Source organism: Melitaea cinxia, chromosome 11 (assembly GCF_905220565.1).
Source record: "Melitaea cinxia chromosome 11, ilMelCinx1.1, whole genome shotgun sequence".
Lineage (NCBI taxonomy): Eukaryota > Metazoa > Arthropoda > Insecta > Lepidoptera > Nymphalidae > Melitaea > Melitaea cinxia.
This window is the reverse complement of record NC_059404.1, coordinates 171,656-187,219: the sequence shown is the minus strand read 5'-3', so window position 1 is coordinate 187,219 and position 15,564 is coordinate 171,656. Positions and strand designations below refer to the sequence as shown.

Below are 15,564 nucleotides of genomic sequence, written 5' to 3'. Positions count from 1 at the left end.
CTATGTATAGTTGAAGGGCGAAATTGCTTTATGGATTTTCATACTAACAATAGTGATTAAGTTTTTTATATTTTTACACGGTAGATAGATAATTAAGTAAACTTTGAACTCAGAGCATTATGACTGCATTTTGTCATAAAAATTAATATAAAGTTTAACATCGTTTTTTTTTTAAAAGTAGAACTACATGTGATAATTATGTCGCTACATACCATACTCATAGATTTAGTTCCTAAAAATTCTCAAAACTTGTTGATATGTTATAATTTAGAGACTTTTATTTTAAGTATTTTAAGAAATTCATGTTATTTTTTATGTTTTGTTTCTTTTTTAGTTTAGTGATTACATGGCAGTGTGCACATAAAGACACATAATATATCCTGAAAACTGAAATTCAGGGATTTTTTATTTTATTTTTCCTTACATCCTTTTAATCCAATTAAAGCAGAAAAGTAGCAAAAGTTAATTTTTTTTAAGTTAAAATTCTCTGCCAAGTATAGGGTTATTGCGGATTTTCAAGAAGTTCCCTCGATTTCTCTGGGATCCCATCATCAGATCCTGGTTTCATTATCATGGCACTAAACTAAGGATATCTTCTTTCCAACAAAAAAATAATTATCAAAATCGGTACACCCAGTAAAAAGTTATTGCGGATTTTCAAGAATTTCCATCAATTTCTCTGGGATCCCATCATCAGATCCTGGTTTCCTTATCATGGTACTAAACTTGGGATATCTCCTTTCCAACAAAAAAAGAATTATCAAAATCCGTACATCCAGTAGAAAGTTATGCGGTATAATACAACGCAGGTCGACGAAAAAAGCGTCAAGTAAAAACGCATTATTAGATATAGCTCGAAAAGTACTTGTTAGATCTCAAATAAATTTAAATGGGACCAATGTGCACACACCACCTTTCGATTAAAAGAAAATTTGTCGAAATCGCTCCACCCAGTCAAAAGTTCTGATGTAACATACATAAAAAAAAAAAAAAAATAATAATACAGTCGAACTGAGAACCTCCTCCTTTTTTGGAAGTCGGTTAAAAAGGAGGAGGTTACTCAATTCGATCGTATTTTTTTTAATGTATGTTCGGGGATGACGAAGTGTCTTTTATGAACCGATTTTGATAATTCTCATTTTGTTGGAAAGGAGATATCCTAAGTGTGGTACCATGAAAAGTAAACCAGGATCTGATGATGGGATTCCAGAGAAATCGAGGGAAACCCTCGAAAATCCAAATAACTTTTTACTATGGGTGCACCGATTTTGACGATTTTTAATTTAATGGAAAGCCGATGTTTATCATGTGGTTTCATTAAAATTCTATTGTGATCTGATTACAACTTTTGAAGTAATCTTTGATAATGCGTAGTTACTTGACTATTTTTTCGTCTACCTACGTTGTATTACGTGTCGATGTAACTGAAGTCGGTTTTTTTTTCGTTTGCCAGCAAACACAATTTTTATGTACATACTATTTCCGTTGTTGCTTGTAACTTTTGCAAAAAATAAATGCATAAACCATATTATGTGTGTTCATCCTTTAAAATGATTATTTATTCTATTACTATTATTCTGTATTGTACACCATAATCATTCTAATTCCATTGAAGAGCAACGCCCATTCAATCGTACTGATTAACGATATGAAAATGTTAGTATGTAGCTGTTACCGTTACCGTTAAATATTACAAAAAAAGTAAATCGATACATGCGGGTTCGATCCCCGCACATGACAAACATTTGTATTGGCCATACAGGTGTTTACCGCGGTCTGGGTGTTTATGCAGTCATTGTGTGTCTCCGTGCCTCGGAGAGCCCGTTAAGCCGTCGGTCCCGGTTGTTATCATGTACACCTAATAGCGATCGTTGCTCATAGTATTGAATATATTCGCCAACCCGCAGTGGAGCAGCGTGGTGGATTAAGCTCTGACCCTTCTCCTACGTGGAGAAAGAGGCCTATGGCCAGCAGTGGGATATTACAGGCTGAAGTGTATATATCGATACAAAACTAAGTCGAATGAATTAAAGATTCTATATACCTACAATATGCCTTATCATTTCATTCACAGCATTGCTTGGACACACGGCGCAGGACAACCTCGAACATAAACGAGGATAAAAAAGTCCTTAATGAATTATACAGTTGTTATTTGTGACGCGGGCGAGTAAATTCGGGTTTTCAGGGAAGGGCAAAGACAGTACTCCGGTCTCGGCCGGTTCAGACGGTCGTGTAGTGACCTCGATCGTGTGCATGTGAAGTTCAGCCTCGCAGACATGGAGGTGTTTAGGCGGGAAATGAACACCGGGCGATAACTGTCTGTGCTTATGTGGCTTCAGTGATGTGTTGTCACGCCAACACTTATTAGTTTTTCGATTAAAATGAAGTTGGACGCGGGTTACTTACGCGCCAGGTGCTTGGACCTCGTTTTCATGGTATTAATCGTAAAACATATGAATAATATGATGTATCTTTTTTGTTATTTGCGTTATGATATTACTATGGCTTTAGTAAATGGCAATTAATTTTTAAAATACAATAAGAAGCGATGCGTTATTATTATTGTTCGAAAATTCAATTGTTCGATAGTTGTAGGAATGTAGGTATCTACAGACAGAAACAGAAGGCAGAAGGCAATTCCTCCTATCGTATTACATGATATCACGCTGGATATTATTTTTATTATTGTGACCTTCTGAGGCTGAAGTGAGCGGGAGTAAGGACCGCAGCAATAATGTCGAACTTTGAGATCATCGGTGACCCAGTGACCCAGAATAAAGAATTAAATGAATCTCTCATTTTCGTTATAAATCATTATTTTTAACCGACTTCCAAAAAAAGAGGAGGTTCTCAATTCGACTGTATTTTTTTTTTATGTATGTTACATCAGAACTTTTGACTGGGTGCAGCGATTTCGACAAATTTTCTTTTAATCGAAAGGTGGTGTGTGCCAATTGGTCCCATTTAAATTTATTTGAGATCTAACAACTACTTTTCGAGCTATATCTAATAATGCGTTTTTAATTGACGCTTTTTTCGTCGACCTACGTTGTATTATACCGCATAACTTTCTACTGGACGTACCGATTTTGATAATTCTTTTTTTGTTGGAAAGGAGATATCCCTGGTTTAGTACCATGATAAGGAAACCAGGATCTGATGATGGGATCGCAGAGAAATCGAGGGAAATTCTTGAAAATCCGCAATAACTTTTTACTGGATGTACCGATTTTGATAATTCTTTTTTTGTTGGAAAGAAGATATCCCTAGTTTAGTACCATGATAAGGAAACCAGGATCTGATGATGGGATCCTAGAGAAATCGAGGGAAACTCTTGAAAATCCGCAATAACTTTTTACTGGGTGTACCGATTTTGATAATTTTTAATTTCATCGAAAGCTGATGCTTGTCATGTGGTCACATATAAATTTTATTGAGATCTGATCACTACTTTTTGAGTAATCTTTGATAACGCGTAGTTACTTGACTATTTTTTCGTCGATCTACGTTGTATTACTCGTCGATGTAATTGAAGTCGGTTTTTTTTTTTCGTTTGCGAGCAAACACAATTATATATTTATGCGGTTGTTAGTAGTAGTACTAGACATCGTAAGCTACATTATATATTTTTGTGTGTGATTGTACCTTTACGTGAATCGCAAAAAAAAACATGAAATTGAAAATAAAATATATTTTTTAAATAGTAATTAATATAGAAAAAAATCTATAAAAACATATAATGTATACTTATATTTCGTCTAACGAATAGATTTTATTTCATTACTGTATAGATTTTATTGCTAAAATCAGGTGTTAATAACACGCATTGAATGGACGCCAATTCCACTATCACCTATTGGTGTATGTATTTGTTTACCGATAAGTGACAAGGTTAAAAACTTTTGATAAATATCTTTCTTGGATACCCCATGTTAATGAAGTAAGTATGAAATTGTTGGCTACAATAAAATCGCTAAAAAGATTATTTAATTTTCTCCCTATTGTTAGCATTTAAATTTTCTGATTGGTCAGTCGCCATTTTGTAATGTATGGGCGCGATTATTGTCCTATGAATATGATAATTTGTAAGTAATAGGCAGTTTTTGTTTAATTACTGTGCGGCTAGCGTTGCTGCTCGATAAGTGGCGTATAAGTGATTTGATTTTGAATGAATAACTATAGTTTTGAAGTTAGAAATAATTGTTAATTGAGTGTTTTCAATCATGTTTTACACTACTTTCACTAAAGTTACAATAGCACAGTCTTGATTACGCTTAAAATAAAAATAAACTTGAGCGCCTACAAAACCTCTATGTCCGGTTATATTTGGACATCGCAATTACGACCACTTTTCCGAATTTCATAAAAAACTCAAGTGATTTCCTATACAACTTCGCAGGAACACTCACATATGCGAGTCGTCCTTTATTCTATCTTTTTCAATCCGACTGCTCCGCTCTATTTAAAAAATCAATTTGGACTTTCTCTGCGATTCTTTCAAACGCTCTTATCGTGCGAAAGAAAGCTTGACATTGAAGATCTCCTCTCCATTCTTCGTCCTTTTATTCCAAATCTTTTACTGTGGAAGTTTGTCGTCTTTGGACTTCATTAACCGACTTCCAAAAAAGGAGGAGGTTCTCAATTCGACTGTATTTTTTTTTTTTTTTTTTTATGTATGTTACATCAGAACTTTTGACCGGGTAGACCGATTTCGACAAATTTTGTTTTAATCGAAAGGTGGTGTGTGCCAATTGGTCCCATTTAAATTTATTTGAGATCTAACAACTACTTTTCGAGTTATATCTAATAATGCGTTTTTACTTGACGCTTTTTTCGTCGACCTACGTTGTATTATACCGCATAACTTTCTACTGGATGTACCGATTTTGATAATTCTTTTTTTGTTGGAAAGGGAATATCCCTAGTTTGATACTGTGATAAGGAAACCAGGATCTGATGATGGGATCCCAGAGAAATCGAGGGCAACTCTCGAAAATCCGTAATAACTTTTTACTGGGTGTACCGATTTTGATAATTTTTAATTTAATCGAAAGCTGATGTTTATCATGTGGTCACATATTAATTTTATCGAGATCTGATAACTACTTTTTGAGTAATCTTTGATAACGCGTATTTACTTCACTATTTTTTCGTCGATCTACGTTGTATTACTCGTCGATGTAATTGAAATCGGTTTTTTTTCGTTTGCGAGCAAACACAATTATTTTATATAAGATTTTGTCATTAATTCAAATGTCATTAAATTTATCAAGTTGTTTATATATCTTCTATAATATAAAAATGAGTCGCTGAATGTGTTGCTAAGCGCAAAACTCGAGAACGGTTGGACCGATTTCGCTAATTCTTTTTTTAAAATATTCCTTGAAGTACGAGGATGGTTCTTACGAGAAAAATTCTAAAAAAAAAAAAATTAAATTTCCTGAAAAAGTCTAAAAACAACACTTTTCTATACTCCCATACAAAAGATTTGTGATAATTCTTAAAAGTCAATTTGAACTTTAATACCATACGATAAAGTTTGTGTTAGGCGATACGAAGTTCGCCGGGTCAGCTAGTGTATACATATTTATGTATGTATCAATTTTCATTTATGTATATTACCATAATATGTATATGTGTATGTTTATTTGTATGTATCTTACATAAAAAATTGCGACCCTTATCCAATCCCTAATTGCCTGGAAGAGATAGCTTAATTGGCGATAACGCCGCCTGCTACAACTGATATAACTTGTATTTTTCCAGTGCCATGTATTGTAACAACTTAGTATTGGTGTACGAAGTGTATGTAAATAATAATGTTTCTTTTATCACCTGTTCAGAAATATATTCATATCAACTGAAGTAAGCACTGTTTGAAGTTATTATATGTAAGTAAATATTTTCTGACTGAGTATCTCGACACGAGTTATTTTAATTACGATGTATTTTAGTTACGTTATTGATTACGATTGTTTGATAGTTATATTTACATTGTAACCATCATACAGTGTTGTGTTTGCATTCCAATTTGAAAAGTTAAAAAAGTTCTTATGAATATTTGAATTACACGTTTAAGTGCGCACGAACATTTATAGACTTATATCCTTGTATTATTCGAAATTATTATTTTTAGTTATAAATCTTAACAATAGTTCTATAAAGCAAAACTAAATGGCGCTGTCCTATGTTTAAACACGCTAACATTTGTTTTTGTAAATGATATGTAGTTTAAGACGATTTTAAATAAAGTGTTTTGCGGGTACATAGTACTTCCATTACCGTGGCTCTATCAACTGAGAAACTATCATATTAAGAAGTTCACGAAATAACGGAAACTTCTGACTCATAGCTTTTAAAAGGAATAAATACAGAACAATATAATATGAGCTACGGTTTATCGCAGACAGGTGCATGTGCCGTATAGGCTTCTAAAGATTGAGATGATTTTGAATTTTTACAAATATTTTATTACGGTGTCTGTTCATGTGGATCTCCCCAAAGCGCCTCGGAGAGCACGTTAAGCTATCGATCCCGGTTGTTATCATAGATACCTGATATCGTTCTTTAAATTAATGTAATAATTATAGATATTACGTCCGCCAATCCGCAGCGAAACAGCGTAGTAAATCAAGGTCCGATCCATCTCCTATACGGAGAAAGAGGCCTATGCCCAGCAGTGGGATGTTACAAGCTGAAGGAATTTCTTCTTTTATGTTCTGTTTAAATATTGTTATTCGGCTACCATATAGCACCTCCCTTGTTTCAGCTCAAGTTTCACGACCTTTTTGTTTGAACACTCGGAAAACGATTTATAAAACGATATTGTACAATATTTCCAACAATATAAATTAATTACGAGATGTGTGGGGTGAGATTAGATAAGATCGGAAAGTAAAACACTACAAGCACAGCTGTGCCTTTTGTTTTAGGATTTGACAAGTAACAAGAAGGTCGACTTGTCTCAAACGTTAAAAAATAATATCGCGATGTTTTTATGAATATTAAAACATTTTTATTTAATTCTTAGTAAATAGAGTTAAAAAATTTAACATTATTTTTGTGGAATAATATAATTTTTTATATAAATTGTTCTACTAATGTGTGTAAGACTGAGAAAAATCGCTGACATGTACTATTAGTATTAGCTTTGTTTAACTTTTGGTTTTTAATTAAAATATCCAATATATGAATATATCCCTCACATCTATAGTACCTTGTCGTACGGAATTGGAAAAGTGATTATAAATTGTTCCGGTGTTTAAAATAAAACAAAATGATACCTGAGGAAAGTGATACGATAGAAATTCCCGAAAGCTTGGTGAGAAGGGACGGTAACGATAATATCTACAGCACAAAGAGTCGAGGAGTTGATGACAAAGTGTACACTTACGATGAGGCCATCGATTTAACAGGTAATTTATTTTATTAATGAAAACAGCTTTTAAATTTTATTTGTTCTTGCTTTGATTATGAAATGATTTAACACAACGTAACTGAACCTAAAGGAGTGTAGGGAATAAGTAATTGTTTGTGTTTTATACCCAAATTACTGTTTTACTCATAACTAGATATTTGTGAACTAATATTTACTACTAGTTTCTTCGCGTAGAAACTGATAATATTTACAAAGGGGGCAATTATTTACTGCAAACGTGTCAACGAGCTTACGGTCGTAAATTTCTTTTTACTCACTTCACGGTCTTAGCAGACGCTTCCTAAATTAATGTTTTAACTATCTTCCTGCCAAATATCAAACTTGTAGCATAAAAAGTGTAGGAATTTCATATAAACTTTTGAGAGCCCTTAGATTACTTCAATCAAAATTTCATCGTTATGCGTCCAGTAGTCTTTGACATTTCGTGATGAGTCAATGACCTAAAAATTTTATGTATATAGATAGATTGTCAAAATTTTGTGTTTTCGAAGAACCATAAATAAAATTAGACGAACTTTAACAGTTACAAAATGAGTGGCAATGCCTATTTCAAAAACATGTCGAAATACTCGTAAGTATACTGTTGTTACTTCAATGTAGATAGAGAAGTTTTGATGAAGTGTCAAAATTCGATAAAACCTCTGACATAGTTGAATGTCCTCCAGACATTGTATTCCCAGTGGAGTTTTTTAAACTCAGATTTAGCAACGAGCATGAGGCGCAGAACTAAATAGATATTGATACCATTGTAAGAATTGTTTTGTGTAAGATATTAAATAGCGATATAATATCATATTTGTCATAGGCGGTTACATCATAATGTAAATGATACGCATAACATGTGCACGAAGACATCACGCTGAGGCGAAATTTGTGATTCGGTTGCGGAATACAATCATCGTAATATTTATGTGTGCACAATATTTGTATTACTTTACTAACTGTGCCCGCATCTTCGTCCGCGTGGAATTTTACGAAATAGTAATTGTTGAGTTCGCATATATAAAAAAAAAAAACTAAAATAAAAGTAGCCTAAGTTACTTCTTATTACATTAGCTATCTGCCAGTGAAAGTCCCTTCCATATCGGTCCAGTCGTTTCAGAGATTAACCGGAACAAGCAGACAGACAGACATATTAATTTAGTAAAAAGAGGTTATTTCAATATTACAAACAGACACTCCAATTTTATTTATTTGTAAATATATAGATAAATAAATAATGTTATTTTTGACAGGCAGTGGGTTGTACATTTACGTGATGCTTTTGGTTTTGGCATTTGCATTAGAAGGTATGGCACTGGACATGTTTGGGCTGTCGGTGATAGTGACCAGCGCTTGTGATCTGGAGCTCACGCACGCTCAGAGGAGTATCCTGCTCTCCATGCCTTTTTTGGGTAATTAAATTATATGATAGTAGCCATTGCTTTGATTATAAAAATGGATCATAAAACCCATCTTCCATTCTGACACATTAAAATCGACTATTTTTTGAATTGAGGTTATCAGATCATTAGACCTAAGTTTATTATTTTCAATGAATTTCCTAAAAATAGAGTGAAAGCTACTAGAATTAGATAGTCGATAGATTCAGCCAGAAAAGTATTTTACGGTACAGTATTTCAGAGGTGATATGTTTTCAATGACAGGTTCAATAGTGATGTCGTATCCCTGGGGCTACGTCGCCGACACACAAGGCCGGTTGAAGGCTTTGAGGATTTGTTTGTGGGGAAGTTTCATCTTGGCCAGTTTAAGCGCTTTCTCTCCCAACTGGATTGTGTTGGCTGTCTTAAGATTCTGCAGCACCAGTTTGTGAGTATAAAGCGTAATTTATAAACACTCTGAGATATATTTCAAGTTTTTTTCTACAAATTCTAGAAAAATAACAAAGAATGCTGTCAATAATTGTTGTAATTTAGTGTCTTTTCATGGCAGTGGATCGATATACGTAAGTTCTGGTACGATCTCTTTTAAGCAAAATAACTCTCTAAATTCATTTTATGTTTGTTTAAAATTTTAGATCTAGTGGAATACACTCGCAAAGCTTAACCTTACTCGGAGAGTCATGTTCATCGAAAATCAAAGGAACTTCATTAATAGGAGTAACTTCTCTACTATACCTTACGTTTGGAGTTTACAGCAGTAAGTGTTATTTCAAACTGTAGGCGTTTGAAATAATTTATACACGTACGGAAAAACGTGATTATTTGTTTCAGCTTTCGGCTATTTTATCCTGAAGTTACATTTTGCTTTTGATCTCGGCTTCATAATATTTACGCCTTGGAGACTCTTGACTTTGGTGTTAGCCATGCCACTCGGTGTAGCGGCCGTTTTTTCCTTGTTTTTCGTTGAAAGTCCGAAGTTTTTACTAAATATTGGAGATGAAAAATGTGCCTTGAAATTTCTTAGGAAAATAAGCGCGAGGAATGGTGTTAATCCAAATAGATATCCAGTGAGTATGTTGAAGTTAAGTAAGATCACTAAATGTGGAATAGCTGTGAATGTATATTTAATTTTATTAGTTTTTAGAATGAAACACAGATGGCGTTGATCGTAATTAGATCGCGCTGCCTTATATTCCGTGTAGATTTAGTTAAGTCAAATATCGTATGTATATTCGGTACTGATTTATTCGGTACTGATTTATCTCGGTATTATCTTGTTTATCAGTCATTAAAGACTAATTCCTCACATTAAACACTGGTTTATTGAGACGCCAGATGGAGCTGAACGTTCCCAGGGTGAACTAGAGTGGTTATATATGTACCATAGTCTTGTACAGCATAGCCTTATTTATCGAAGAAAAGTCTAAGTTTTTTTACGACACTGCTGCAAATTTGTAGACATTTATATTCTTATAACTTCACTCGATTTTTTACAAACCGAAAACTTTTAAACGCACATTTGCAATCACGCAAGCTGGATCCGTTTTAGATATATTTTCAACAAATATGACTATGTCTCCAAAATTCGCATTATGAACTCATCATGAAAATAATAAACAACGTTAATATTAGTTTTCTTTACAATAGGTAAAGAGAGTGGTCCTCAATGAACTCACACCGTTAAAGAAAGATATTCCACTTCTGAAGTCTCTACTGGACCAAATAGTTCCTCTGTTTAAACCACCGCTGCTTTACAGATCTGTTCAGTTACTCTTCATCAATGGCGTAATATTTTCAACGTAAGTCCTTCTTCAAAAGTCTTTTAAACTTTCAACAGGTTAACTGCCTAATTTCAAAAGCCAACATTGATTAGTCTGTTCACGTGTTTAGTAGATAGTTTGTGTTCCTATAATTAACATATGTAGAATACATCTGATCATTAATACTTTATTTTTTAGCTTAATCCTGAGTGAGAACTTTAGTTTGTTAAGAATGTCTCATAATTTCTTTGGAATCACAATGTTATTTTCTTTGGATTATTTCAGGTCATAGGTACTAAAAATTTTAAATTTTCAGAAATAACGGTTTTTATTCCTGGTTGCCATTGATAGCCGACAGGCTTACTACCAGCTCCGATTTAGACGTTGCGAACGGCAGCTTATGTGATTTGATTAGTAATTATGATGTGCAGAATAACAATAGCGTAAGTCGTTTTCGTAATTTGAAATTTAGCAGTTAATGCGTGTAAAATGCATATAATATTAATCACTAGAACTGAAATTATTGCCATCTTATTTACAAGTAATTTAATCTAGCGTTGGACAACAGGCGACGAATCCAAAATGTAAAAGTTATAATATTAATAAATCCGAACACGTTTGTGTATAAAGCATAAAGTATCTTTCATATCACATTTCTTCTTTTCGTGCCATTCGAATGAAGAGATTAACACCTGTTTCCTCAGACAATTTACTCGTGCAACAGTTGCAACTAAAAAAACCTGCACACTTGATAAGTCAACTTGCGCAGTCTTTTGGTAATTCTCTTATTACCGTTCTCTAAGAAAATCATAGGACGAATAGGATATCACAAATTGCAAGTGCGTGAAAGGAGGAACCACTAATTTGTCTTTTACTATTTTTAGTCCTGCATAGAAACCGTGACGGAATCTACATTGTGGATGAGTCTGATTCTTGGGTTTTCTCTCATCTTCCTGAACTTTGGCTGCACGTGGCTCTCTTCGAGGAAGAAAGCAGTTCTGCTGTGTCAGCTCCTGATCTCATTTATTTGTGGTGTTGCCATACCAACGGTTTCTGGAACTGTCTTGAAGATAACCTTATTTTCGGGACTTTTGATCACTTCTCTATCAGCTGCAATTGTTTTCTCGTATTTCATCGATTTGTTTCCTACTTCATATCGGTGAGTGGTTGATTTATATTATAATAGTCGTCATTTTTTTTAATGATTCATCTTAACTTAGTCTGCATTTTATTCCATTGATCCGATTGCAGCTTTACGTATAAGTTACAAATCTAGTTTTTTAATTAACTTTTTAAATACCTTTCGTGTGATCACTAATTAAGTACATTTTGGCTTAACTTAAATTTTTTATTGATATGTAGTAAAACTGCTCTGATCATCTATGTGCATAAGATACAAAATACTTGTTAGTTATAAATGCTAAAAGAAAAATAAAAGAAAAATACCATTTCATTTTTTTTGTTTATATAGTTTAAGTTTTGTGTTATTTATTTTAGTGGCATGGCCGCTTGTTTGGGAGTAATGATAGCTCGAGTAAGTGGACTGGCTGGCTTGAATATTATTGGCGGCTACATCGTGTCTAACTGTGCGGGCACGTTCTATAGCTCGAGCGTCTTCGGGTTGAGTGAGTAACGACTATATCTGCACATAAGCGTACGGCCCATCTGATGGTAAGTGGTTACTGTAATTTATAGACTCCTGCAATACCAGAAACATTGCAAGTGCGTTGCCGACTTCTTCTTCTCCCTAGTTCCCTCAACGAAGAGGATCACGACCACGAATGATACGTTTCTATTAAAGGCAATCATAAGCAGCATGTGTTACACGGTGCAAGCTGCTTTCTTACTGTAATCTTGATGACATTAGACCATTTTGTTAGAGTCCTCCCTTTGGCGCGTTTCCCTTTTCCGTTTCGCGTGGCCGACCCTACATGTAAACCTCCCCAGGATTTCTGGCCACCTTACTCACCACAGGAACACCACACTACATTACCGGCTTTTAAATGCTTCTTTTGCATTGTAAATATTTTATCATTAAATCTAGCGTGATTTGTGTGTTTTAGTATAATATAATTCTAATTGAACTTTAAAAAATCTTAAATAATTATTCGAAAAGTACTTCGCTTTTCTTGAGAAGAATAATTACAAGAGGAAATGGTAAAGAGCAAAATGGTTTTAATGCTCCACGCCTATAGTACCTACAGTTCCCACGTCTAACGTTAAAATAATGGAATAACTTTGATATAATTTTCGTTTCCGTTAAAACAGTCGTCGGTTCTTTACAGCTCTTTTGACTTATAAAGTTTTATCGATGACTAATTCTTTCATTTATACGGAACTTGCTGCGATTCCCATTTTGAATTTCTTTACATATCGACGACGTTGTAGACGCCTCGGTCGCGGGAGGACGAGACTCATTAAAATGATAATCGTGGTGAGTCTTTCAATGAAAGCGTTAACGGCTTAGCTAGCGTGAAATTTTATTTTGAATCAGAATCACAAAATGTCCATCTGAGATTTGCCCTGAGCGTTATAATTTGGGTTTTCAAGCGTCGAGTGTACATACATCTTTTCCCTAAAGGCGGACAACGCACACACAACTCCTCTCATATTGCAGATGTCCATAGGCGACGGTAACTATTTAACATCAGATGGTTTCGTCAGCTCATTTGAACTCGTGTCGTCGAAAAAGTTGAGATAAACATAATTGCTACTTTTTTTCTCAGGCGCAGTCGTTGCCTCCATGTTCTTACCACCTGACAGACCCAAGAAACAGTGAAGAATTGGCACATAATAAGTATACGAAGTTTTGTATTATAAATTTGGAAGAAAGTAAAAGTGACTGGTGTAATAATGTAGATGAAATTAAATCTACATCTGTAAATATTCATGTTTTTTTTTTGACTTCAAAAAAAGGAGGAGGTTACTCAATTCGACCGTATATATTTTATTTATTTATAATTTATAGCATGCATGAAAATATAATATTTCCACACGATATTTAATCAGTCTTGTAACTGTACTGTTTGGTTTTGTTCATTTCTATTTAATGGTATGCACGCTTGACTTGGGGAGTGAGCTGGTGAATGCGTGACGAGAGCGTTACGAAAAGTGTGATCGGGCGAGGCGAACGGAGCAAGAGACAGGAGCGCAAGTACTCATTTTCTTTCTCTCTTTTTTCATAGCCAGTTACGTTTCGTATATCTAAGACATAGTGCGGGCCCATTGTGCAGAAGTTTTACTTCAGTTGTGTGGTCTAAAGCATACTCATCACACACCGGTAGCGAATAATTGAGTAATACAGATAAGGCCGCTTTCAAGTTGTGACAGTTAAGACTAACTACATTTTTAGTGAGATTTACCACTAAACGGTTTTGTGTTATAATTTATATTTTATACGAAATAAATGTGTACATTATTAATCGTTCAAATTAGTGTGATAATTGAATAATTATGATTTTATTAATAAATTATTTTTATATGTAAAAAAATAAATATATTAAACACCAAATGTAAACGAGGCTAATGGTATTCGCATAAACATATGTATGCAAATATTATTGGGCAGCATTCTAAAATTGCTGTTCTATTTTTTGACATCTCTAACTAGTTCATGCGACTCCACTCGCAGTGACGTATAATTTTTGGGACGTGTATATTTTTGTCAATTTAGTCAAAGGTACGCAAAAATGATAGCGTTTGTTTTAATATGTACGATTTTTATTTTTGTGTTACCCTCACAGTAGAAATTCTAAACATTTTTGAATATCATATCAAAAATTGACCGCTCCAGCGGGGTTCGAACCCGCGTCTCCGACTGACCGTGTCGGTGCTCTAGCCAATTAAGCTATGGAACGATGTAACCGCTAGATCGTCGAATTGTCTTTTTAAATCCTATAATTTTTCAAATCAAAACATTTAATATAAGTGGATAGATGTCATTAATAGGTTTTTGTCGATAAAATTCGCGCAGCAAATCTCCAAAAAAGTCATACTATTTTAAGTAGTTGATCGAATGAAGGACGGTAGAGGAATTATTGAAGGATGTAAAAATATGAAAAAAAGGTTTCTCAGTAGACGGTACTTAGCCCGACAAGCCGTATAAAAAGAATTACCCCAAGTATACGAGGAAGTCAGGAATTCAGCTCAGGAATATTCAGTCGCATAAAATCATATCAAACCTTATCAGTCCATCATCATTGATAAGAGTCACACAATTCGCTGCAGGTCACTGGGTCACAGAGGATGAGATTATCGTGTGTCACTGATATTGAAATAAACTACAAAGTAATACCGGTTTCTTTTGGCAAGTTCGGTTCAAGGATTGCGTATTACAATCAGCAGCAGATACATAAGGTTAAGAAATTTAAAAACAAATAGGTTTTGAAGCTCTTCTGCGTATAATTCTTTAAAACATCGAACCACCGTCGAGAAGAACTCATTGAACTATTTAATAGATAATCACAAATATCCAACTCAAATAAACGAACGTGTGTCAAACGAACAAACAGCAGAAAATAACGTCGCACCACTATTTTAATATCGATCAATAAAACGTAGGTAAGCGATAAAATCAAGGCTAAAAAGATTAATATAAAAAATAATTATTCAAGATATACTTATTAGAAATTAACGAATGTTTTGAGAAATTTTGCTAATTTAAATATTACAAAAAGACAACTGTTAAACATTTCTTTCTATCGACACATTTACATAATAATCACAAGTTTATTGCCTTCGACGCATTCCCGCCACTTTAAAGATAAAGCATTGACACGTGAAGTATCAGTCGGCCGTCGCTGAAGAACAATTGAAATAGACATGTATAGAGAAAAACTAAAATCTTTTTACGAGATAACGACCTTCTCATCTCCACGCAATCATTCGGTCCGTTAGTTCCGTCGCTAGTTCGATTCGGACTGAGCGTGTTGACATATTTAATAATAACAATATTAAAAAAAAATAAAAATTATTTAGTATA

The 15,564-nt window shown here is 34.0% G+C and overlaps 1 protein-coding gene across 1 annotated transcript; it reads left to right on the top strand.

Annotated features, from left to right (window-relative positions):
* Positions 1–7,279: 7,279 nt before the first annotated feature.
* On the top strand, positions 7,280–13,469 carry LOC123657948 (synaptic vesicle 2-related protein-like). The gene is made up of 9 exons (XM_045593428.1): positions 7,280–7,418; positions 8,677–8,835; positions 9,088–9,246; positions 9,655–9,890; positions 10,471–10,622; positions 10,900–11,026; positions 11,468–11,742; positions 12,081–12,208; positions 13,310–13,469. Exons 1-9 carry the CDS (start codon positions 7,280–7,282, stop codon positions 13,360–13,362), a joined length of 1,428 nt encoding a protein of 475 aa, XP_045449384.1. The 3' UTR covers positions 13,363–13,469.
* The last annotated feature ends 2,095 nt before the right edge of the window (positions 13,470–15,564 follow it).

Excerpts from the sequence above, each read along its gene's own strand:
- LOC123657948 (XM_045593428.1), top strand. The coding sequence starts at position 7,280 with ATGATACCTGAGGAAAGTGATACGATAGAAATTCCCGAAAGCTTGGTG. Across the intron at positions 7,419-8,676 it reads TGAGGCCATCGATTTAACAG|GCAGTGGGTTGTACATTTAC; the intron begins GTAATTTATTTT and ends TATTTTTGACAG. Across the intron at positions 9,247-9,654 it reads CTTAAGATTCTGCAGCACCA|CTTTCGGCTATTTTATCCTG; the intron begins GTTTGTGAGTAT and ends TATTTGTTTCAG.